The 27,422-nt window shown below is 38.6% G+C and overlaps 1 protein-coding gene across 1 annotated transcript in view; it reads right to left on the bottom strand.

Moving 5' to 3' along the window:
- The window catches only part of CNTNAP2 (contactin associated protein 2), a 1,376,829-nt gene that overhangs the window by 214,291 nt on the left and 1,135,116 nt on the right, over positions 1 to 27,422 (bottom strand). Inside the window, exon 15 of the mRNA XM_077159101.1 lies at positions 11,966 to 12,184. Within this exon, the coding sequence (XP_077015216.1) occupies positions 11,966 to 12,184 (219 nt within the window). The remainder of the gene's footprint in view (positions 1 to 11,965; positions 12,185 to 27,422) is intronic.

Below are 27,422 nucleotides of genomic sequence, written 5' to 3'. Positions count from 1 at the left end.
ATCTTTAATCTATCCAGAATGTATTTTAAGTTTGAAATAATTTATATTTAATGGATCCTCAGGAATGGCTGAGGCTTTAAAGAAGAGACATTTTAAGACTCATTTAAGTAAGTGTTAAAATGACAAAAATGGAGATTTAGAAAGAGTCAAATGGCAGAGAAAATAAATTAAGATGAACTCATACTTTTATTATGTTATTAAGGCAAACATTTAGATTTTGTACATCTATTTAGTTATCTATATATACTGGCCTTGTTCCATAAGAGATTTAAGGAAGCAGATTTTTTTCTGACAGCTTCTGATTCGCCCTGGTCTTGTGTGTTTCCTGGGTTCCGCACCTATCAGTCACCCTTCCTGCCCTTGTGTTTGTGCATTTCTCCCAGTCAGGACTATTGACTGTCTTGAGTCAATTGGGTGGCCTTCAATGAATTACTTAATCTCTTTCTGAATCAGTTTTCCCATTTATAAAATAGGAGGTTGAACTAAATTGTTCTTTCCTGCTCTAAATTGCTCTGATCTATGCTGTATGTGTATCTATGCTATGTGTCCTTCTTTCTCGTTTTCAGTGAAGAACTCTTCAATTTCTCTCAAGTTTCCTTCTCTCTTCCTCTTCCTTTTCCATGTTTTTCTATCTATTTCCCTATCCCTCCTCCTCTTAACTGGCCATAACATAACTGTGGTCTAAAGTGTATTTGTTGAAATCATGGAATTATTTTTTGTATTTCTTCTTATTCATTTAGAAAACAGCTCAGTGGAATGCCATTTCTCTCTACACAAAGGACAACTAAATAAAGTTTTTTTTCTTTCTTGGGTGGGCCCTGATTTATGTAAATGAATCAGTGAGCTGGAAAGCACTTATACTGATGTAGTTGATAAGAAGAAAAATTTTTTGTCTTGAAAATGGTCAATATATTTCATGCAAAAGATGTTAATGCACTAGAACCTGTGATAATTATTTGAGATTCAACTTCTATGCTCTATAGACGTCTTTCTTGGTAACAAATGTCATAAGTTTAAATTGTAGGTCTTCAGGCAAAAAATGCCACCTAACCTTCGTTAATTAGAAAATCAACACATTGGCACTGGAGAGAACCCCCTACCAAGCAAAGGCTTCGTGCACATTAGTCAGATCTGTGTTAATTATCCAAGGTGAGATGTGGGTCTAATTTGTAAATCATTTTTCATGTGAATGCTATTCAAGTATTGCAATTAAAGATTAATTATGAAAAACACTGTATCTATCCCTAATGAATAATACAACCAAATGCACAGAGGATTGGGGCAAAATAATCAGGGATTATATGAAACAAAAAGGGATAAAATAATGATTGAGTGGATTACATACAATACACTGTCACAAACTCAGAGCTTAATAGTTGTCTAAGGAATTTAATTGGGTTCCAGAGCACCTTTGTCTAGGGAGACTGGCTTGTCATTTGCTGTAGAAAGTAACTACATCAAAAATCACAGCCATGGAATCTAAATTATCTATTAAATAAATATTTCATGCCTACTATGAGCCAGGCTCTCTTCTCGATTGGAATGTACTATGATGAATGAAGACACACAAAAGTTTCTGCCCTTGTAGAGCTTATACCCTTTTAGGGAGAGACAGAAATTTAACAATAAATTCAGTAAGTAAAGTCTATAATGCATTAGAAGGTATGGTGGTTTGAAGCTATATGCCCCCCAGAAAAACATGTTTTTAAATCTAATTCATTCTTGTGGGTGAAAACCTATTGTAAGTAGGAATTTTGATAGGGTTACTTTAGTTAAGGTGTGGCCCATCTCAATCAGGATGGGCTTTACTTCTATTATTGGAGTCCTTTATAAGAGTAATGAAACTCAGACAGAGAGAAAGCCGCAGAGGGAACAGCCAGAAGCTGAAATGAATGGAACCTGGAGGAGAAGAGAGAGGCCACGAGAGGCTGCCATGCGCATTGCCATGTGACAAGCTAGGGACCGAGAAGTACCAGCAGCCAGCCTCCAACACCACAGTGTTTGGGGAGAAAGCATCGCCTTGATAATGCCTTGGCTTGGATTTCCTTTTCACCTCAAAACTGTAAGGTAATAGATTCCCATCGTTCAAGCTAACCTACTTCATGGCACTTACTTGAGAAGCCTAGGAAGCTAAAACAGAAGGTGCTAACAACTACGGAGGGAATGTCAAGCAGAATAAGTGGGATCAGGGGTGGGAGTGGGGGTGGGTGGCAGTACAATTTCAATAGGACAATTCGGATAGGGCCCAATGAGAAAGTGAAAGAAAGGGTATCCATGAGCATATCTCTGAGGATAATGCTCCAGGACAAAGAGGTCAGGAGGTGCAGCCCTCAGGTGGGAAAGGTAGGAGGGAAGGAGGGAGAAAGGCGAAATGGGGACCCACTGCCTGGTCCTGCGAAGACCAAAGTCACTGATCAACTCACAGGTATAGGTTTTGGGAAAGTATTTCTGGTTCTAGACCAGACATACTTCTTGTCTGAAGGTAAATACCAATATAATCACAAATAGCCATACTATGAGGCAAGGCACAATTTGACATGTGAGAGGAAGAAAACAAGGACAGAAAGCATGAACTGTGATCACAAAGATCTGGTTTTAAATATTGGTTTTGCTGCTCACTGCCTGTGGGATCTTCTCAGGTCCTCCTTGAGTCTCAGACTCCCTATGTAAAAAGGTGACATAACAATATATACCTGCAGGGAAATAATACACCCCTTTGCACTGATGCTTGATTAAGGGTATCTGCTATTATTATTACTATTATTGAGTATATACAAAATTCTACAGGAGCACAGGGTTGCAATAAACTAAATATGGCTAAGATGATGAGCATGCATAATCCTGATATAAAAGGCACTGTCAGTCAAGGGTTAACATCAAGCTTGGGCCGATCCAGCCCTGTCTTAGAGAATAATCTTGTGGTTCCTTTTTTAATTTCACTGTTTTCTTGGAAGCTACAGAGTTTAGAAATGTTGTTTCTCTCTTGCCTGCTGTGTGGGTCTATATCTGGATTGGGGGAGCTATGAGCTGGCTTGGAGGCCTTGAACCTGGGACTGAAATTATATTAAAAAGCTGGCATGAAAGTTGGTGGAAAACAGAGCTGTGGCTTTTCTGCATCAAGGTGACCCATCCATATCTTGGTCTTTCTCCACGGTGGCTGTATGTGTCTCATGGAGGTGAGGGGGCAAAAGAAGTTAAGTGTTTGGATAGATACTGGGCCTTTCAAAGAGATGAGGATGGGGTACCCACTGTATCTCCTGCTCCATGTGCTTCCACTGTCTCTTAAGTCTTGACTGTCAATGTGAAATCATAAAAAACTCTGAAGTTTCAGTACAGGCATATAAAATAACAGGCCAGTTATTTGATTAAGCTGAGAAATTCAGAGTGAACAAGATTCGTCAGTGGTGGGAGGAGTTAAATGGATTCACATTGTTCGGAGCAGAGTTGCCAGATTGACAAGTGTTGATTAGTGATGCCTTGCTCAGCTAGATATTGGAGTACATATGTGAAAAAAGCTTTTACAGAATCAGAGAACTGGGGTTTGGAGAATTGCTTTTTCAGATAATGCTTATGAGTGCTCATTCATAATATTCGACAGGATGGATTTTTCGAAGTTCATTATCACTGCCTGGATTTTCTTATTTCCTCGGAGTAAAGGACATGCAGAATATGTGACTCCAAACTATTAAACTAGGAGAAAACTTCTAAACAGAGATCGAGGGAATGCAAGTTCTTTTTTTTTTTTTTGGGGTTCATGGTGCAAGGTCTTTTGATAGCAGAAAACACTCATATGTGTTTAAACATGAATTGTTGTGTGGCATGGATAGAGCTAAGAGGTCTGAAATCATTCTGGCAGCATGACACCAGAGCACACATGATAAAATATTAGTATTTCTAAGTGCTAATATTAATGGGATACTACCTGTATCAGGCATTGTTTTGTGACTCTCATGTTTAAACTTTCAGATATTATTAATATCCTCTCATGTCAAAGGGATTCTCAGCCCCAAAAGGTTGGGAATTCTTGCATTATTGTGAAGTTAAAGAATATTAAAGAAGCTTTCAGAGAAATAAAAAAAGAATAAGAATGAAACTCACATTAAACTTCTTAAAAGCAACACTGGCTATAAAAAGACAATAAAGTAGTAGCTCCAGAATGTTGATGGAAAGTAGCTTTGAACCTTAAATTTCATGTCCATCTAAGTTTTATTTAAATATGGGAACCAATAACAATATTTGTAGACATGCACAGACTCAGCAGAATTTGCCTACAGAGTCTCTCAGAAAAATGACTTTCAAGCAAAAAGGAAAATGAATCCAAGAGTAGGTAATAAGATCTGAGAAATAAATTTGGGTTAAAAAACCTTAATATTTATTGATGTTTCCTAATAAGCGATTAAACCCAAGTATATTCATAATGTTCTCCATTTACAAGTACAAAGGCATGACAGGTGATAGGTGGGGAGGGAACCTGACAGATGTTTGGACTCTTGTCTTATTTAGAAAGACATAGATACTGATACAGTTTAGTGGGTATCAGAGAAAGAGGCATAAATGTAACTCTTAATAGATTAGGGGTAGCTGCCAGAGGAATAAAAGTAGAATATACAGCTTTCAAATCAGTAGAAGAAATTCAATTAATGGAATTAATTAATTAATCCAGACTACCACTGGAAGGTAGTGTGGGGGCAGGGCAAGCAAAGAAAGCCTGGAAAATAAAAACTACAAGATAAGATGGCAGAAATACACCCTAATAAAGCAGTAGTTACAATAAACGGGTAAAAAGATCAAGATTCCCAAAAGAGGAAAGAGAGAAATGAAACAAAAAAAGTTTCAATGGCTGAGAGATCTCAGAGTTGAGAGGGTATCCTGGAGGTTATTCTCATGCTCTATATAGATATCCCTTTTTAGTTTATGGTGCAGTGGAGTGGCTGGAGGGAAGTGACATGTGTTTCAGTAGCCTTGATTCTTGAAGATGATTGTATAACAATATAGCTTTTACAATGTGACTATGTGATTGTGAAAACCTTTGTGCCTGATGTTCCTTTTATCCAGAATATGGACAGATGAGTAAAAAAAATATGGCTAAAAAATAAATAATTAGAGGGATAAGGTGTAAAATAAATTGGGTATATGGAAATACCAGCAGTCAAGGAAGGGTAAGGGGTCTGGATACATATGTTTCTTCTTTTTATTTCTTTTTCTGGAGTGATGCAAATGTTCTAAAAATGATCATGGTGATGAAGACACAACTATGTGATGATATTGTGTGCCACTGATTGTACACTATGTATCACTCTAAATGTGTGAAGATTTGTCAATAAAAAATTAAATAAATAAATAACTAAATAAAAAGACTGAGGTTCTCAAATTGGATTTTTAAAAGATTCAGCAATATGATTCTAAAGAAGACAGATTTAAACAAAAGGATACAAACACCCCTACAAAAAATACCAGCTAAACTATAAACAAAATAAGGTGAATGTTATAATTTTAATAGCAGAAATAAAACTGTGAGATGAAAAACATCAGAAGGAATAAAGATGGAATTTACACACTGCATAAAAAACAATAAATCAAGATGATCATGAACATCTAACTAGCAAAATAGCCTTGAAATATGCAAAGAAACTGATGCTAGAACTACTGATAGAAATAGATAATTCAACCACTAGAGTTTGAGAATTATGCTCAGAAATTGGTAGTCAAGATACATTTAGTGAAATTAGGTACTATACTCTAATTCAGCAATTCTGGAGACATACACACAGGTTCACACGTACACACCCAGAAGCCCACACACAGGTACAAAACAGGGGAACTTACACTCATTTTAGGGTATATTCATCATAGGGTGAATTTGTGGTAGCAAAGAGTTGGGGGAAATGTAGTATTATTCATCTCTAGTGCACTGAATAATTGAAGTATGGTGTCTGTAAATAAGTAAAATGGAACAGTATGCACATGATATTCATAAAGCTACAGAACTAGATCATAAAAACATTAGGCTGAGTGAAAAAAAGAAACAGAATGAGAAATGTAGTACAATGCCATTTATATGACATATAATAAAACATAGATTAAGAACATATATATTTAAACAGATATGCAGTGGGTGGATTAGAAGGACATACATAAATATATTCAAGTGAATACCAGCAATGGGGAGAAAAAAGATAAATGAGAAAAAAAAAAGGTGAAATTAAATGAAAGAGGGATACTTCCAGGAAGGTGTTGACCTGGCCATAAAGTGAAGAGTGAGACCGACGTAATCTTCGGTGCCGGGGGACTTGGAAAATGAGGCTGATGAAAGAAGAAAGTGTAGAATGAAACACCTGGTGGGAAACAGCCCTGTTTGTTTGAGTTCAGAACTAATAAAAGTGGGCATCTTTTCTTTAACCTTCTTAGTGCATCACTGGAGGGGCTCTGGGGCTGTGAAAACCCATCCCTTCTTCAATATTTATGTGACTGATAATGCTTTTTATTGCAATATTTTTCTATATGACAGTTGCCACTTATTACCATGAAATTTAATTGGGCCCTTACTGAAAGAATAAGAATTAAATATGAGAAATTACTTGATAAATCTGTTGGAAAAAATGTCCATACTGTTTGAAAATTGGTGCCTTTTAATATTAAAGTGTCTTCTCAATCAAACCGTTCAAATTGGTATGAAAATTGTGACAGAAGCCCACAGGACCCCTGAACTTTTGCTCTTTTGTGGCACATTAGCTATTTTATACAGAAGGTTAACAATAGGAATAGCTCCTTCCTTAGGGTTTTCAATAGCTCTCTAACAGTTTCTACATATATAACTTCTGGCATAGAAAAGTAACTCAGCATCAATGAAAACATTTAGACAGACTACCTTTCAATTGAGGGCTTAAAAGTACATTACATTGGAAGCATCTGAAAAAGAAAGTAAAAATTGTGGTTCCCAGGACTTAATTGTCCAAATGGTAACTAAATTAGAGCAGGAATTGCAAAAGTTAATTAGTTATGATCTCTAAAGGGCAAAGGGCAGGAAAAACATCTGGTAAGATTAGTGGAGAAGGTCCATCCTTAACCCCTGGCAGGGGTTATTCTATTGAGAAGAAAGTGGCTGATTGAAATGTGGCAGTGTGGCAGAGCTTGTTGAAGGATGATGTGGTTAAGAAACTAATACAAGTGCTGGTAATCCCCATGAACAGCTGCAAGGGACCAAGCAACCCACAGAGGTGGTGCCATCCAAGGAGCAGTGGAGAACGGAGTTTATGCTCCAGATAGGAATAAGCAAGCCGGGGTTTAAACAACTTAGTCTCTGAAAAGCTAGTTAGAAAGAAATTTCAAAATCCTTCTGTATTTTATTTGCATTTTTTTCTATATATATAGTATGTTTACACACACATATACACGTACCAATTTCGGCTACTGAATACTTTTTTGAAGAGGCCATTTTTAATTATGACATCACTTCTGCTCTCCACCTAGAAGGGAACCAGGGGACCAGTTACTAGGGTTGGGACAGAACCCTTCGCAGTAGGACTCTGAACAAGAAGTTGATTTGAAATCAGGGAGGCTGAAAACTATATTCAGGGTCTGGATTGATTTGAGATGCTGTCTTTCATAATATTCTGACTTTCTCTGGGACTATTTCTTTTTGGCTTCTGTCATGCTTGACTTCAGTTTGCGGTACTCAGTGAAAAAGATATTTCCAAGGATGGGCAAATATCAAGTTTTGGGAAAAGAATTAAGGTGATAGCTTATAAGGAAAAACATCTTCTTGTTTTAGAAATGGGGTGATCAACTTTTGAATATGAATTTTAACTCAGAGAAGTAACAAAAAGTATATGAATATTTACTCAGAGAGCTAACAAAAAAGAATATACAACTCAATTCATTAATTTAATTGTTCCTTCAACATATATTTATTAGGCACCTTTGCAGCTTTGTTCTAGGTTTCTGCTGTCATGTTGCTTACCTTCTAGGGGGAGGTAAAAAAATAAAGAAAAGAAAATCATAAGTTCTAAGGAGAATTTAAAATAATAAATGACTGGCTATTTAGATGGAGAAAAGGAAGGCCTCTCTGAGAAGGTAACAGAAGCTGAGATATGAATGACAAGGAACTAGTCTTGTCAATACCTGGGGTTATTTCCGGTAGAGGGACTAGCTAGTGCAAATGTTCTAAAGCAGGAACAAGCTTAGTATGTTCAAGGTATGGAAAGAAGCCCAGTGTGGAGTGGGATGTGCTAGAGAGAAGGGGACGTAAGTAGGTCCAGGTGGTAGGATGGGGTCATGTAGGACTTTGAATTCTGGAGCAGGACTTGGGAAAATCAGTGAAGGATGTACCAGATCATCAAACTTGACCTGGTTGGCATTTATAAAGGATCACGTTGATTGCTATGTAGATAATAGTCTGTGGAGACCAGTTAGGAGATTAGCTGCAATAGTCCATGCGAGAATCACAGAGGCTTTGATTAGGGAGGTACCTGTAGAAATAGAGAACGATGGATACATTAGGGGCACATTTTAGAGGCATAGTCGTGTGACTTGCTATTAGATGGGGAGTGATAGAGGAATGAGAGGAATTAAGAGTAACCTCAAATTTGGGCTTTGTTTAAGTGGGTAGATGGTGGTGCCATCTACTGAGATGGGGAAGGTTGGTGGAAAAGTAGGCTTGGGGTAGACATTAGGAGTTCTTTTCTTCTTCTAGGAAGAACTCTTCCTAGGAGTTCTAGGTTTATGCTGCGATGTCCATTAGACATCCAAGCTGAGATGCCAAGCAGAAAGGTTGATAAATGAGTCTGGGGCTCCTGAAAGAGACCTGTAACTTTAGATTTAAGGGTCATGGCTATATATATATTATTTAAAGTCAATGGGCTGGCTGTGATCACCAGGGAAAATGTATGGATCAAGTACAGCGGAAGGCTGTGCAGCATTTCAACATTTACTCAAGTAGAGGAAGAGAATGAACAAGAAAGACTCAAGTAGTGAGGTAGAAAAAAAAAAATCCAGGAATTCCAGGGAATCCTAGGGAAGAAAGTATTTCAAGGAAGGCGTGTCAGATGCTGCTGAGAGATCATATAAAGTAGACCAGAAGAATGTGTTCTAGACATAGGTATATAGAGATCAGAGTTGATTTTGACAATCTTTGTGAAGGGTTTATCACAAAAGCTAAAAAGAACAAAGCTTATTTCCATATCACTGGAGATTTTAAAGCGAGATGCTTCATTTCCTGCCATGAGGGTTTCTGCCTGAAGTTCTCTCCGACTTTGTTAATCCAAACCCTTTGTGTCTGTGTCTGACTGTGCTCCCCTGTCTGCCTTGATGTTTGCCATTGAGACTTTTGATAGAATACCTGCCAGTGATGATGCATGCCCTTCCTGACCTTTACTGTCCATTAACTACAGACCCTTACTAAAGACTCCATAACAGAAAGCAATGTTTCTGAATGAGGCACTGCTGCCATTTGGGGTGCATGATTCTTTGTTGGAATGGATTCTCCTACACATTTCAGGAAGCTCTGTCTCCTGGCCTGCAGCCAATTACTGAAGGTAGTCCTTCACTACCACCACACATTTCCTAATGTGCCCTGGGGCAGTCCAGGGATCTGGTATAGATGCATGGCTAGCAGCTAAGTCTCTGGAATCAGACTGTCTGGGATGAAATCACAGATCTGGTTCTTACTGGCTGGATGAATCTGGATGAGCTAAATAGCATTTATTTAGTTTCAGTTTCTTTTTAAAATGGGGATTAGTCATAGTATCTACTTCACAGAGTTGTGCGGATTAAAGGAGGTAAAGGATGTGAACCACTCGGCCTTGAGGTAACACCCGACACATTTTAGCCAGCATTTTTCTTGTTGCTATTGAGTCAGGTTTGCAGGAAATGGGAACAAGCACATGTCTTCTGCATTTTAATTCCTGTGGTTTGGATTGTATGTATATATATATTATCCTAAACTTTTCAGATATCAGAAATAAACATTTTATTCACACCCAGATTTGGGCGTACTTCATGACTGGAATTCCAATTTTCTCCTTGCATACAAATGTTGACCTCTGTTCCTTCTCTCAATGGCACTGCATTTCAGATGGCATGTGAATTACCCATCCATGATTTTAGAATACAGAAGGAATGAGGAGCAGCTGACCAAACAAGGTCTACTATCCAGTTGGGGAAGTTGGGCTCTTTTATGTGGTTTCTAGCCAAGCATGGTTCAGAGAACGGTCATAGCACTCATTCATTTAAAAGTCCACTTAATAAACCTCAACTCTTACATAATCTTGGGTTGCCACCAAGGAGAGAAAGGTCTTTCCATAGACAAGCTGTCAGAGGAAGAGGAGGCTGCAGGTTGCCCCGCTCCCCATTAGTCTGTGAGTTCTCCTGAAGGTAGTGGTTTTCTCATGGGGGCTCCATCAGGCCTCGGGGGCAATGCAAAAGATCTTGAAGGAATGAGAGTGAGTTTTCAGCTCCCTGGGGACTATTCTAAAACAAAAGGAATGGCTTTCTTGAACACCCAAAGAGATTTCAGAAGAGGACAGAGCCAAGTGAGTTGGGTCTGGACATTTGTCATTAGCTAAGATGACCTAATTTTCCCTCTCAAGAGCCACTGAGGAATGTGACTTCTTCCTGAAGCTTTGTGAATAGCCTCCAGCTCTCCTGAACTTTGACCTCCTCATTAAATGCCTGCTGAGGACAGTTCCCTGCTCTGGTCTGTGTCTAGTTGCTGCAATACCAGCTGCCTGCCCTGAATAACCTGTTCTGCTCTCTTCGGCAGCTTATACTTGCCAACTCTGACCATGCCCTGGACTGGCTGCCAGGCTCCCAGGCTGGGGTCCCAGCAAACTCCCTGCTTCCTCACAGTCCTGCCACTGCTGCTTCAGTGTCCAGGACTCTGAACTCCCTGCAAAGTCTCTGTGCCAAAGAGTGCTTTGGCCCAATCTAGACCGGCGTCAGTCATGCTTAGATAATGACCATGAGCATGTTGGCTGTTCTCCATCCCTTCAGAAAAATCTGGCTCATGGATGCCATGGAGAACTTAGTTCTGAGCACCTGGGCTGGCTGTGGCTACAAATTGCCACGTGGTTTAAGAGCCTCTGCTGGGCCTTCCAGGGAGTGCATCATATGCTAGTTGCTCATTTTGGATCCAAACCATGAAAAAGTTTCCTGTACTTTTCAGACAAATACAAGCAAGTGTGTTTTTTGTTTCCATTCCTGTATCACTTTTCATTTTTAAATTTGTGTTACTTTTCTCTTCTACTAAACCAGAGTCATATCTGGATTCTCATTTTTTCCAAAAGACCTAAAGTAGCCCTCTTTTGTTGACACCTCCTAATTATATTGTAGGTATGGAGTGAGGAGAACTGTGTCTTTTCTATGTTTGTTCAATTTTTGAAAAAAAGATATGTAAGCCTGGTTTTCATAACACAGGTGTTGAGTATGGGTTGGCCCTTCATTAGTACTGCTCCGTGTGGAGGGCTAAGAATTACTGTTGCGGTAAAACCCTTCCTTCTCTAGAACCCTGATAGAGCTCTTGGTAACTCTGCCACATGTCTCAGTTTCTTTCCTCCCTCCCTCCCTCTTTCTTTCCTTCTCTCTTCCTTCCCTCCCTCCTTGCTTCCTTCATTCCTTCCTTCCACCTAGTTACAAATGCTCTAAATGATCTAAGAATTTTACATAGTTCTAAGACCATGAACCTAAAAACTGCAGAAATCAGAGAGACTCCAGAGATGACCCAGCCCAAAGCTCTGATTTTGTAGATGAGGATGGCAAGACCCAAAGAGTGGGATGTGGAACAAGATCCAGGTGTCTTGAGTCTTTCCCTTTTTCATTCTGTCTTGGAGGAGACTACAAGAGGCCCAGATCCTTGCTTTTGGGAAGATCTCTATCAAAACCCTTCTTAGGCTGCTTTTTTTGTTTGTTTGTTTGCATCGTGAAAGTTATTGAAACTGACAGAAGTCATAATTGCCTCTCTGCTACTCACCAACGAACAGCTGGCTGTAGAGCTCCAGGCGGGTGTGACCTTCTGTTGGGGCTTTGCGGATCTGCTGGGGCAGCCGGTCCACCTGCAGACTGGCCTGCTTGACATTCCTCTCTGCGTTGACCCGGTGCCACTGGTCATCGTTGAGAGGGGAGGGCGACCTCACTACAATCTCCACTGGTCCATTGCCAACGTCAAATGAAAAGGCCACTTCTGTGGCAGCTGGAGGAGCAGAAAGCGTGAAAGGTACATGAGTGTTTTTTTCTTCCCAGATATCAGATAGCAATGAATTCAAAAGGAAAAAACAAAGCAGGGAAAGAAAAACAATTTAAGTTTGTGTCATGCTACAAAGGTCCGTGGTAAAATGATTCTAGGTAGCATAAAACATTAATCTATTATTAGCTATTAACTGCTAAGGGATGGGAAACGAACTCTTCCTGAGGGTTTGCTTCCCAGATATACATATATTCTCTTACTTAATCTTCAGCAGCCTATCAAGAAGTTACCATTAGTGACTCTTTCCAGATTAGGAAATTGAGGACTAGAGAAATTACCCAGGTGTCGAGGGTCTTAGATTAGTGAGTAGGGGAGTTAGGCTCTGAACCCAGGTTTGTCAGATTTCAGAGCCAGAGCTCCTTGGTTCCACATACAACTTAACTCCATGTAGCTTCTAGGTCGGCGATTTGCAACCCTGGCTGCTCATTAGAGGCACCTGCACCCAGCTCCACCTCCGTGGCTCTGGCTCAACTGGTCTAGAGCAGGCACTGATATTTTTGAAAGCCTCCCTACCCCCACCCCCCGAAAACGCATTACTATGCAGCTAGAGTTGAGAGCTACCGCTTTGGGGGAATTTACAAAACTTTGTTTCATTAATCTTTATGAGCCCTATCGAAAGTTAGGGAGCTATGAATTGTCGAGGCAATGAAGGTGACGTGGCTCATTCCTTGGAACACCTGTGCTGTCCAATGGGTAACACGACATTCCTGCAGAGTAACCCCTCTCCTGCATCATATGCTACAGAAGCTGGTTATTTCCTGTCTGGGATGCCAGCTCCTTTTCATCACCTACCCTCCAGCACTGACCACAAATCATTCTTTTCTACAGAGGTCTGCTCCAAATTGACTTCCTTCTCCAATAAATCACCTTTTAACAACAGGAAAGTGGGTTAGGTGGTTGCTTTGGCAACTTTAGTTATAAGTAACTACCTTATCCCACATTTTAAGTTTTACATTAAGTTCCTCTGTGACCGCCTAGTGCTTTATAAACCTGTTTTTTAAAGTGTATATTTTTCTTGCGATTGGCAGGAAAGGCAGTTTTAATGCTGAAGCAGCACACACGTCCTGAGCTCCCTTAGGCTCGGTGAATTCTTTTCAACATTAAAGATGCAGCACACCAGTGAATTTCCCAACTTGGCTTATAAAGAAATTCAGCCCCTCCATCCATCAATAAGCCTTCTGCCTAATCTCTAAGCAGTTTAATTAAATATCTGTCATTTTTTTTCCTGGGCTAATGGAAAATTCAGCTTCTTTGGCTGGTAGCATTTTGAGATGGTGTCCCAAGCAATCAAACTTCTAATTTAAAAATCACAGAGGTCTGAATTCTCTCAGGACCTAGGCAGTCCCCTGTCTCTGTGCTGGCCCCTCTCAAGCTGAATTAACTTTATTGAGCTCAGGGCTATTAGACACACAGCTCAATTTAATCAGCCTAATTGTACCAAGGAATTTTGATCCTCATGTCATTAGAAAGAGAACTTTAATTATAACACCTGTGGTGATTGCACAGGCACTCTGGTAAAGTATCTCCTGTAAATTCGGAGCCCCTGTTTCCAGAGGTCATCAGGATGGTATTTCACTTGCAGGCCAGAAACCTTTCCCAAGGTGTTTATGGAAGTATTATGAGAATACAGGTAGATGACAGTATGATTAGCTGACACGATCTTGCTCTCTTATGGTCATTAGGGAAAAAGTAACCCTGTTTTTAAGATTTAATCTGTTCTGGTCTTGTAAAGTAGTGTTAGTTTCAGCTTGTGCATTTTTAAAATGTAACTTGTCAGAAATGGCAGGAGAGCAAAGGTTCCTGGGCATCAACTGCCATCAGGGAAATAGAATTTAGGGACAAATTGAGTTTATCCTTAAGGTTAGACTCTAAGGGATAAATGCTGCTCTAATTTCTTCTATATTCTCCTTCTGCTATGATGAATTCTTGTACAAGTCTTTAAATTGTCACCATTGGGAGAAACTCCACCTATCAGCAGTTATTAGAAACCTCCATATTTTTCTCTCAGCTTGTCACACTAGATCCCCTGTTTCTTCCTTTGGGCCATAGTCTAATTAACAGCAACACTTCACTCTAGAGAAGCAAGGAGGTCTCTAGAATTCTGCTTTAGTTCTGTGCTTCTCATCCTAATTAGATGCAGTAAGAGGGAATCAAGGCCAAAGGCCTCTGAGAGCTGTGTTCTCCTTAAAGAGCTTCTGCTCCGGCTCTGCTGAGGAAATATTTACAGTTTAGCACATCTTGCTTCCCCTCTGTTGCTTCTCAGGGAAAGGAGCTGCAAGGCCCAGAGTGGGAGTGAAGGAAAGTGTTCCTTTTCCTCAGTCACTCAATGTCAGCTTCTCTAACATTGCTATGGGACGCCTTTGAGAAATCCCATCTTCCAGTCAGGCGGCAAGGCTGTTTTAAAAGCTTCTAAAGTTTACTTCTTGGCTGATTGCTCTTGGTCTTCTGGGTGAGAGGAACTGACATTTTAAAAGAGATAATTATAGAGAGAGTCAGCTAGTGAATGAAAGGGAGGCAGCCTGAAAGCTACCAGAGCCATTGACACCTTCCTTATTGAATGTATGTCTCCAGTTTGAGACTTCAGTGTTGCTTTGCTTCTGTCCATGGAAAGGAGTATATTGACATTTTTCTTATTTCTAGAAATATATATTTAAGAAATGATGTACATAGCATGGGTCATTATAAAGAGGGCTGTAGCAAACAAGAGTGGTTTTCTTTCCATTAGTCCTAAGATCTGTGAAGGGTCTGAGATTTTACCCCACCTGCAAGCTAACAAGATAGCCTGCCATCGTTTCATAGATGCTGGAGGAAGATAGGAGACTCCTGGACCAGAGACAAAGGACTTTCTTACTCCTCACACAGCAACCAGCATGAGTTTCATGCTCAAACTGATTTTCTTTGTCACCCAAATCTCAAGGGATGATGTGGAGCAGCTCAGGTGGGGCTGAGCATTCTGTGGGTCTGTCACAGCTGAAGAACTCGGAACTTAGGAAACCCCAATACATTAAAAGGGGCTGCTCAAATCTTTGCCCCAGAAAGAGACATTATCTTTATTTTACTGGCCAGGAAATTAATCTGATTTCTTTTCCAGGGGAAGACACTACCTCTGACTTCCCAAACTGTTTTACAAATATCCCTGAAAAGGTAGTCTGCAACAAAGCTGTCAATACCTTTTGCTCAGAAGGCATGCAGAAATAGGGGAGACCCATGAAAAACTGCCTCCCAAGAATTAACCACCCCCACCTCCTTCCTTGTGAACTGACCTGAGGTTGTCCAAGAATCTATATGCTTCCACAGAGTCATATGTTACAAGCAAAAATGGCCCTCCCTACTCCAGGCCGAGGGTGAATTTGGATTAGTCCAATTAATCATGGCAATTCCATAATCTTTTTCAGTACCCATTTAAAATGTGGATTATCATTGCCTCCTGGCCAATGAGACATCAGGTGAAAATCTTCTGGGAAAGGTTTCTTAGCTCCCAAGAGACAAAAGGCAAAGATAGTCAGTCCCTTTTTTGCCTCTTGATGTTGAACATGAGGGTTTGTTCCTAATGTCGCTGGACCCATCTTTCAAATGTCAGACATACCAGGGAGAAAAGAGAGGACAGTGTGATACACCTGAGTCCTTGGCAACATGTTCAACCCCTGGATCATTCCTGGATCCATTTACTTCAGGACTTCTTATATAAAGTATCCATTATTTAAGCAATTTTTCTTTCTTTCTTTCTCTTTTTTTACATGGCCTGGCACCGGGAATCCAACCTGGGTCTCCAGCTTGGCAAGCGAGAACTCTGCCTGCTGAGCCACCATGGCCCACCCTTATGCACTTTTTATTGTAACTGAAAGCCTCTTACCTAGTATAAAGAATAGTTTTGGAATCAGTATACTGAGCTCTAGACTTAGCTTTACCTTTTCCCTGTTTTAGGCCTCAATTTATCAGATTCAGAAATGAGGATTACATCTAGAATTTTTCAAGAGTTTCTGTGTCAAAAATATGTTGAAACCACTGAACTAGAGTATATAACACCCCTTCAAATGCTAACATTTTATAATTTTTGTCAAAAGAAACACAAAGGATTCTAAAAGAAATCAAATGCAGCTAGTTTTAAGGGTAGTTTTAAATACTGAATAATTACAGGATGAAAAGGGATATCTTAAAAGAGAAACTCACAGAGAATTACTTTCATATCAGAAAATCAGAAAAGAGTGTGATGTCAGAAGTTACTGCTAAATAAAGCTGGATCCTGACTTTATCTGAGTGACTTAGATATGGGAAGAAACCATGGACAGCTCCCAGTATTTTTTGTCTTTCAAATATAATTCCAGCAGGTGGCGCTATGTACTCTCAGTCTAATTCATGACAACTTTCCTGAAATAAATCACTTCTGGTTTAATGTATTGAGTGACAAATTTAACAACAGTCCAGAATAGCAGCCTTTTTTTTTTGGCTCTGAGTTACCCCAGCAGGTGAGGTAATATTTAGACCTTAGACTCAAAGTGTCAGTTGGAGGTAGCAGAAAAAAATTTGGTCATTCAATATAGAATAGTCAAAGAGAAAAGTCAAAGGTACACACAGTGAATGTGCCAGCGAGACCAGTTAACATTGTTGAAGTTTTGATAATGTTTTTTTCCCCTCAATTCTGTAATGAAGTTCAAGGATTGATCAATTCCAAAGGATTCTTCTGTGTAAAATCTCATTTGACCCATATGACAGAACTAGTAATTGGCGGTGATATTTCTGCCTCACTCTACTGAGGAGAGTTTTATGAATAGCTTTTCTTTTTTCCCCAAAGAAGGACTAAGTGTACATGAGGGAAAGAACATGAGAAGGGCAGGTAGGTTGAAAATGAAGTTACTGTGGGAATCAAGAGAGGTAAGGAAAAGAGAGGAAGGAGGAAAAGAGAATATACATATTTCTGTCTGAGAAACATGCTGCTCAACTGTCCGACTGGTGCATTGGAAGCCAGTCCCATTAACTAAAGAGCATCACTCCAGTAATTCTCCCCTCTCTCTCCTACAACATCACTATTTCATTCTCTAATGGATCATTCTATATTAACATATTGACATTTCTCTTCACAACTGCACCACCACTAGAAAAACCTTCTCTTTACCTTATTTACCCTGCCGGTTAACTGTCCCGTTTCTCTGTTCCCTTTCATAACCAAGCTCTTTGAAAGAGTTGCCTTTATTCTCTGTATCCATTTCTTCTCTAAACATCAGCAAGTTAGTCTTTCAGCAAGTTAGTCTTCCATCAGCATCATATTGTGAAACTGTTCCTGCCACAGGGCCTTAGCATTTGCTCTTCCTTTTACACAAAAAACTCTGTGACTGCTCCTTTATGTCTCTGTTCACAAGTCATTGTATCTGAAATTCCTTCCTTAATCATTCTACATTAAATAGCAAACCATTCTCTCAGATGCCTTTTCCCCTTTAACCCATTTTGTGTGTTCCCAGCTCCACTGAAGCAGAAGCACCCTCTGTTTGTTCATTGTTATATCCTCAGCACCTAGAATAAGGCATGCTACAGTTTGGGAATGAATGAAGGACAGAATGCATAGGAACATCTCTGACAAAGAAGCTAGAAATTATAATATGAATACCTTGAAAAGAGAAATCCACAAATTTTCCTAAGGCAAACCATAATTTTGCACACCAGCATGTATAAAGAATACCATCTTGTATTTCACAAGCATCTCCCAGAAGAGCACAGAATAACGATGTATATTTTCACAGCCTAGGAAGATGCTACTTAAGTATGCTGGGACAAACTTTGCTAAATTTTGTTCTCAAATATATAAAGTTTGAGGAACCATGGCTTGCCCAAGGTAAACTCAGAAGCGGAGGTGGAAGCAGAATGCATAAAGCTATGCACAATATCTTTTTCATCTCTCTACTCTTGGTATTTTCACTCTACTCTTAGGAACAAGGACATTGGATCATAATCATGTTTCTCAAATGTTGCTCTACATAAGAAACTGCTAAAGGAATATACTTAGAATTCCTATTTCAAGGATCCTCTCCCAGAGATTCTGATTCAGTAAGTTTATGATAGGTCCCTGGAGTTTTGTTAATGCCAGGTAATTCTGATGCAAGTGGTCCTGGAATCCTACTTTAAGAAACACTAAAGATTGCCAAGTGCTCTCCAAGCAGTAGAGTCCAAGGAATCCTTTGTTTCCCTATCATCAAAATAAAGATTTCCAAATCAAAAAGAGCTACGTCAATTTAGAAGTACTGTTATGTAATTGAATCCAACAATATTAAGACTGAAAGACTTTAGAAAAAGGAGTGCAGCTCTCAACCCCATCCTGGTTGTCTAGATAAGGAAACTGACCCAGTGAGACATTATAATCCAGTAATGACTAAGATTAAGCTTTTGTTTTCCCAACCCTACTGTACTGCCTATGGTATTTTAAAGGTAATAAAAATTAGCTTGCTTTTCTTTTAGTATAGTCTTAGTTTTTGAATGTAGATATTGTTAGAACCAAATATGCATATTCACCCCAGGAAACTCAGTGTTAAACATATCTAAAAATACTCATTGGCAAGAAATGTTTATTTGAACTCTTTTGGAAAATTTTCAAGGAAATGCCTGAAGCTTAAGAATCAATGTTATAAACTCATTTAAAAATCTCTGGTATCTTGATAACCTCTTGAGTATGGGAAATATTTCTCTTTATGTACTTTGGCCTTTAAGCTTTTTACTATGGTTAAAGAAACCTAACATCACAAACAAAGATATCCACTGAGAAAGGGAAGCAAAAAGAAGATACCATTGGCTGTGCAAAACAGAGCTGCCTTTAAAACGAAAAGTCTAATTTTAGTCTTCTCCATGCATTTAACCATCTTCTGAGAATAACCTCTTGAATATTAATGGACCTATATGATTTAAAAAGGAAAAGAAAAACCCTTACCACATTTCCAAAATTATATATGCCTCAGTAAGGGACATGTAATTGGATTTTAAATATCCTCATGTTTGGAATGAGGAGAGATGTGTGCTGGGCAGAGAGTGTCCAGTCTGGAGGAAGAGAAGAAAAGTTCCAGATGGTGACTCTAAGGATACAGCATTTGTGATAAAAGGAAATGGAGACTGTGCTTTAGAGAAACTGGGAAACCGGATGCCTAGGATTCTTCAGAGATGGAAAGGAGAGATGACTAGGGAAGAGATACACAGCAGAGAAGCTTTTTCTCTTCATTGCATTTGGGTTGTGTGGCAAGAAAAGAAAAACTCATTGAAGAAAGTATGTTTAGGGAGAGGACCAGGGGTAATTTATGGGATTCATTTCCTGTGATGTCATAGAGATATGTCTCATTGAGATGGATGGTTCTGAGGGCATGCAAGAGAAAGGATCATGTGATTTGAGGAGCAAAGAGGCAGTAATACCATGGGAGACTGAGTAAGCTTGAACTTGAAAAAGGCCAACAAGTATTAACTTGGACCAAGCTGAAATTTATAAGAAGACAATGTACTAGTCAATTAATTAATTATAACTTCTAAATGACTAAGCAATAGATGTGCTAAGGAAAGGCTGAAGGCAAGATCTTAGGTCCAAAGGATAAGGCTTGGGAAAGGAGAATCCCTGCTGGTGAGAGCTGTGAACAAATGTATAAAGTGGCCAATGAAATGACTGTCTCTTGGTCGCCTTGGATTGAGATTAAGCCCGGTCTTTACCTCCTATTGCAGACACTGTTTTCCTTTTTCTGGTGGTGCAGTAAACTGTTTCCTTTCTGGCATACCCTTTTAACGCCACCTTGGTGTGACCACACACAAGAACTCTTTAATGCTCCTGAAAAAAAGTGCCAAATGAATACTTATATATTCTACATGCTATGGACTCGGGATATAAAAATAAATGTGTTCTGTTTCCCATCACAGCACCAGATGAACTTCAAATATACTGTATTTATGGTATTGGGATAATTTTGAGCAAAGAGTGGAGAAAACGTGAAACCATGCTGCAGGATCAGCTGAGATTTTAAATGAAAATGGAGAGAACATTTACATAAACAGGCTTTTTTAAAGCATGAGGGACTTCTATAAAGGCTTCTTTATTATTTACATCTTTGGAAGAGAAATACAATTGAATTATTTTGTTAGTTTTCTCTAGATACAGTTACTTTAATTTGTTCTTTGCTTTCTACCTAGCAATGAATGTTAAATGAGAAAACTTAGGGTTGAAATTTAGAAATACAGGATCTCAGAATCTCAAGGTTAAAAGTGTCCTGGATAGACACTCAGTTAAAGTTGTAGAAGAGTTTGTAGTTCCTTAAGGTCACCTATTTCTATCTCCTCAAAGTGGCAGGAAATGGCTTACGGTTGTGACAACCAGCTTCAACTCGAACAAAGCATTTCTCTAAAAAACGGATAATGTTAAAAGATAATAAGGATTCATCACAAATCACTCTTTGTTTTCTTTATTTCTGATCATAAGAGCTGAAAACACAACTTTCCTAGATGTAGTATATAAACAAAATATTTTGTCCCGTAAAGACTGTACACATAAAACGTGTGAGGAACTTTTTTATAGCCAGTTTTGTATAAAGTTCTTACAACTATACTACATTTTTTTTCACAGTATAATGAATTAATGGAACATGTGCCTCTCTCAGCTCCTTTGAGATAACAGTTGCAAGTTGGTGAGAATTCTTTGCCTCAGAATGCTTTGGCATGCCACTCCACAAAGTGAATGAATGGGAACAGCTCTGGGAAATAGGGCTTATCCATTAGCATCACTGTCCTTCTGGACATGGCATTGCTTGGTTTCCCAAATGAGGTTTTCCATTTTCATCTGTTGGGCTGACCTATTGCCTGATGCTGTGGTGTGTGAGCAAGCTTAAAAAGCAATAGTTTGCCATTGTGTGGTGTTCTAGTTTGCTAGCTGCCGGAATGCAACACACCAGAGATGGATTGGTTTTAATAAAAGGGGATTTATTTTGTTGGTTCTTCAGAGGAAAGGCAGTTAACTTTCCACTGAGGTTCTTTCTTATGTGGAAGGCACAGGATGGTCTCTGCTGGTCTTCTCTCTAGGCCCTTGGGTTCCAACAACTTTCCCCTGGGTGATTTCTTTCTCCATCTCCGAAGGCCTGGGCTGAGCTGCAAGTGCTGAGATGAGGAATGCCAAGCTGCTAGGCTGTGCTACATTGCGTTCTCTACATTTAAGCACCAGCCAATTAAGTCAAACGTCACTCATTGCAGCAGACACGCCTCCTAGCCGACTGCAGATGTAATTAGCAACAGATGAGGTTCACGTACCATTGGCTTGTGTCCGCAGCAACAGAACTAGGTATGCTCACCTGGCCAAGTTGACAACTGAATCTAACTAACACATGTGGTATGATGGAGAGTTAACAACATCTGGAGATCAGAATGTGAGAAAATGTACCTTTTAAAAGTTAAACCCAACAATAGGGGTTTGTTTGTTAACTGGAACACTTAGGAGGTCACAGTAATTTTTAACTTTTTAACCCATGCTTCCATTTCTCGACAGAGTAACCTAATTATTGCCCCCAGTTGCTGGTATGTCCCCGTGTAAGAAGCCAATTAAACATCCCATCAGCCATGAAGAAGTTTTTGTAATTTATATTCTGCAAGCTGTATTCCTAAAAAGAATAGCATTTTATTTTGTTTTCTAAATGTAAAATCATAATTTTTCAAACTACACGCTCTCTCTTAGAAATTCGGATATGGCTCTTGACTTAAATTGGAAAAAAAGAAATCACCTTCATGTAGTTTTTAAAAAATTCACATAGAAACATGTTTCTGATATATTAGTACACGAAAAAGTAGGTTACAAAACAATATGTGCCTTATAATACATGTTTTTTTTAAAATTATATAAATGCATAGAAAAATGTTTGAAAATGTAGACATCAAAATGATAATATTAAATATTTTGAAGTATGGGATTATCACTGATTTTTTTTGTGTTATTCTTTTTGAGTCTCTGGATTTTTAAGTAATTCAGTAAGAAACAAGCAATATTTATATAATTTTAAAAAGTTACAATCATATAATTCCATTTTCTTTTGCAAAGGACATTTTAAACAGCTCTATTCCATACTTTTAACAAGTACTTAATCAGAGGGATTAATCAAAATGCAGGGAATGGGATTTCATTTAAATACAGAAAATTGGGAGGAATTTTAAACTAAATTGAAACATTCCTCTTTATTTCCTCCATGGTTTAGATATCTGGGAAGATAACAGAGGAGAGTTGTCTTTAAAATACTTTATTTTAAAGTAATTTTGGAAAAGATTTGAATTTTTTCCTATTGAGAATGGCTAAAAAGGAATGCATGCTATCTTTCAAAGTAAAATCCTCATAGGTTTGAAATGCCAGCGTGTTCCAATGTTTAAACTAATGTATACAGCGATCAGAATGCAAGATGAGCATAATCCAGTGTTATAATTACATTTGACAGATATACACTGTTTCTATTATTCATTGGCTCTGGTTGTACTTACCCAAAAAGACCCTGTAGAATACTAAACATCAACCACTCTTCATGAGAAATCATTTGGCATTCACATCAGTTCTTATCATAGGAATCTAATTCAGCAATGCAGAAAACCAAATTTGATCATTTTAACACCATCAGCAAAAGCACATGAAATGACTAATTTCCTAACAGGTCTCAAGTCTGGCTAGTTTTCCTTTGTAAAACTTAACACAGGTCTTTAGGTAGGTCATTTCTTCAAAGAATAATGTCATTTAACTTGCCCCTTGGCTTTAAATCTGATAAATTATTCTAATGAAATTATTTTCCATTACAATAAACTGTTTTTAATTTCCCTATTCTAATAAATTCAATTCCTCAAATACTCCCTGATCATCCTCCTCTGCATCCCCTTTGCCTATGCTGTTTCCTCTTTGGAAAAATGTTTCTATCCCATCTTTATTTGCCTATCATCTTTCAGTGCAGATCAAATGCTGCATCTTCTGGAATCCTACCTTGATTTTATTAGACAAGGCTAAAATCTTACTCTTTTTTGCTGCCATGGTATCAGTGGCAGAGACTAATAACTGTTCCTGTTAAGTTCATTCTTCCCTTTCCGTAGTTACCCCTGAGAAGCTGCTGTGCAGCCAGGCTGCATTTCCCAGTCCCATGCTTCGAGGTGGGACTGTTTGACTAGTTCTCACCAATGGAATGAGAGCAAAAGGAATGACTGCCAAGTCTGGGCCAATATGACTGAGAAGACAGAATGTGTCTCTACCTTCTGTCCTCCAAATGGATTTCAACACCATGAGGCTTTGGAAGATGGTGGGGCCACGAGACAGAAGGAGTTTAGATACTTAAATCACCGTGTGAGAGGTTTCCGTAGACCAGAAGCATTCGTTATATAGCAGCTGAAACCTGGGATTTTATTTGTTATAGCAGCTTGTCTTTCCTTGACTAATACATCTCATTCCTAAGTCTCTTATGACCTTGTCACATTTTAAATTTACTTATAATATTTTAAAAAATTGAATAGAACTGTTTAAGAATGAACAGAAAGAAACAAATGCTAGAGAAAATGCGGGGAAAGAGATATACCTGTCATTCGGGAAATGAGAGGTTTAGCCCCTTGGAAGGCTAGGGGTGGGTTTTTCACGTGATCCTGAAACCCCGTGCTCGTGCTCGGTATATACCTGGAGGAACTGAGTGTGGGAACACGAATGGACATTTGCATACTGGTGTTTCTGGTGGCAGTGTTCTTGATCCACGATGAATGGAGCTGGCCTAAGGGTACAATGACTGAGGAAAGGAAGGCAGAACTATGGTGTATACATACAATGGACTACTGATCAGCACAAGAAGGAATGAAGTTGTAAGGCATGAAGCTAGATGAATGAACCTTAAGAGCTGTATGTTGAATGAAATGTCAGAAGCAAAAAGACAAATATTTTCATGCCTCAATCATATGGACTAACTATAACATAAAAATTCGGTGAACTAAAGTCAAGAGCACAGGTTACTAGGTTGGGGTTTATTGTAACGGGTCTTAGATTGTAAACTCTTACAGCAATCATAGATATTCAGGAGGTGTTAGCTGTTAATTCTAAATTCTGAGATACTGAGCTGCTTGTATATAACTTGGTCTTTCCAGAAACTTCAGGTATTTACACCTGAGACTCAGAGTTAGAGCTCTGAAGCTATGAAAGTGAGCAGTACCCCATACAGGAACTGCTTAAAAAACTGAAAAAGTGATCAGACATCAGAAAACAGATATGAACGAAGCTGATCTGGATAGGACTAAGGTATATCAGAAGGCTGGGTAAAGGATGATATCACCCATATTTTAAAACTTCAACTCACTTCAACTGTGTGAGACTAAAGGGAGAGATGTTTATTGGGTACAAAATTTATATTTTGGGAAGTGCATTTCCTAATTTAACTCATAAAGTCAGTTTAATTGAACGCCATAAGTACATGGAATCTTGAATAGGGCATGTGATTTTGCTGGTTTGTCCAGGTTAGCGTGACACCCCTATATAACCCACAGTGATCTGGACAGTGAATAAAGAAGTATTTGCAAAGTCCTCTTGGGAGAATAGGGAGAAAGGAGGAAATACTCAACTTACCCATTTGGAGAATTTCTGATATTTTTGCAACCAAATCAATAGGCTGGGCCCTCAATCTTGAGCTTTGTCCCTCTGAAACTTATTCCTGCAAAGGATAGGCTTATCCTACTTAAAATTAGGCCTAACGGTCACCCCCATAGAACCTCTTTGTTGCTCAGATGTGGCCTCTCTCTCTCTAAGCCAACATGGGGCAAGTGAACTCACTGCCTTCCCTTTCCACATGGGGCATGACTCCCAGGTATGTAAATCTCCTTGACAATGTGGGACAAAAATAACAGGATGAGATGATACCCAGCATCAAAGGATCAAGAAAACCTTCTTGACCAAAAAGGGAAGAGAGAAATGAGACAAAATAAAGTGTCAGTAGTTGAGAGATTTCAAACAGAGTCAAGAGGTTATCCTGGAGGTTATTCTGACACATTATACAGATCTCTCCTTTTTAATTTAAGGTGTATTGGAGTGGCTAGAGGGAAGTACCTGAAACTGTCGAGCTGTGTTCCAGTAGCCTTGTTTCTTGAAGATGATTGTATAATGATATATATAAACCTATTACACTGTGATTGTGTGATTGTGAAAACCTTGTGTCTGATGCTCCTTTATCTAGGGTATAGACAGATGAGTTAAAAATATGGATAAAACGTAAACAAAAGATAGGGGGAACAAAGGTTAAAATAAATTGGGTAGATGGAAATAGTAGTGGTTAATGAGAGGGAGGGGTAAGGGGTATTGTATATACAAGTTTTTTCTTTTCTCTTTATTTCTTTTTCTGGAGTGATGCAAATGTTAAAAAAAAATGATCATGGAGATGAATACACAACTATGTGCTGACATTGTGAGCCACTGATTATACACCATGTATAGAATGTCTGTATGTTAAGAATGTTTGAATTTGTATGTTAACTTTTATCAATAAAAATATTAAAAAAAATTCAGACCTGGCACCATGGGACCAACAATTCCATCCTGACCAAAAGGAGGAAAAGAAGTATAAATCAATAAAATAATAAAGTATCAGTGCCAGAGAGAGTTCAAGTAGAGTCAAGAGGCTACTCTAGACTTGTGTGAGAGCTTGTTGCTCTCACACAAGCTTCAGGTAGACCTTGCTACCTATCATAACCTGCCAACCCCCAACCAGGACCATTCCAGCCAATCTTAAAAAATACCTAGGACAATATATAAGATTCCACAAGGGTTCAAAGCACTAGAGTAACTTTCCAGAAACCTACAACCTCCAGATGGGTCCCTGGTCCAGATAATCCTGAAACCCAGCTCAGACTCTCCAGAATATCAGACCATTCCATCTCCCTACCCCATAATAGTGACAGACCCTTCCATTATGAAAAATTCAGAATGGCCATAGCCCAAACACTCCTAAAGAGAGGGATGGAAAGCTCAAAGGTGATGGTGGAGTTATACAGAGAGGATAGGATTTAACAAATGAATATGAATGCTGAGTCATTAAATTGATATCTTTTTTAGTGTCCAATATTTCAGAACAGCTAGAAGTAAAAACCTAAAATTGTGTAATTATAACCCATGTCAAACTCTGAAATATGTTCTACAACTAATTGCGGGTATATGCTTTGAAATTTATAGCTTTTTTGTATATATATTATTTTTCACAAAAAAAGAAGGAAAAAAAGTCAATTGTGATAAAAAAATATTTAGGCCCTCCAGCCTCCTATATTCTTGTACAGCTAGAAGGAAAAATATGAGAGGATCGTATGATAGCCCATAACAAACTCTGGGATCTGTCCTGTAACTACTTGTTGAAGAGTACTTGAAAACTATTGCTTTTTTTGTATCTTTGCTTTGTATATATGTTATACTGTACAATAAAAAAAGTCAAAAATTAAAAAAAAATTAAAAAAAATTGACCAGAGGATCCTCCCTTTTAGACTGTTGGATTTAGAAGGGATGAATTATGTTGTAATGGTCATATTCCACTACCATCTTTGTAATGGTATTTATATTTATATATAACATCTTTTTGTTATATAACATCCTAATATATATATTTTTTGTTATATAACATCCTTATATATATGCGATATATATATATATATATATTAGGATGTTATACATATATATAACATACATATATATATATATACATATATATATATACACTGTAGACTACTCCAGTCACTCACTGTATTTAAATGAAGCTCTGCTCCCTGATTTATTGTATTCTTTTTGGTCAGCTTTGGATTAATTGGTCCCAAGGGTCATCCTTAGTTGAATCAATTCTCCAGCATTAGTATAATGTATATATATATATATGTATGTTGCAAAACTAGAAACATGTTTTAAAGCAAAGATGAGTGGCTGGGAGCCCCACCATACCTTTGGACTGGTAAATGCTTCTGTGGAAGTCTAAACCTTCCCCTTTACAAACCCCACCAAAGTGAGGTCCTAAAGAAAGGAGAGGGAGGATTGTGCTTTGAATACTAGAAGGGTAAATGCAAACCTTCCCTACTGAGAAGTTTGCCAAAGAGAAGCTCCACATTCAGAAGTGTGGAAAGAAATTCTTTTTTGAATTTCAACATTTCTATTCTATACTGAATGACCTTCAGAACCTAGGACACAGAACTCAAACTGGCATGTGCAGTTCTATTT

Source organism: Tamandua tetradactyla, chromosome 1 (assembly GCF_023851605.1).
Source record: "Tamandua tetradactyla isolate mTamTet1 chromosome 1, mTamTet1.pri, whole genome shotgun sequence".
In the NCBI taxonomy this organism is placed as follows: Eukaryota; Metazoa; Chordata; class Mammalia; order Pilosa; family Myrmecophagidae; genus Tamandua; species Tamandua tetradactyla.
The sequence above is the reverse complement of the archived record's forward strand: the minus strand, read 5'-3'. Positions and strand labels throughout refer to the sequence as shown.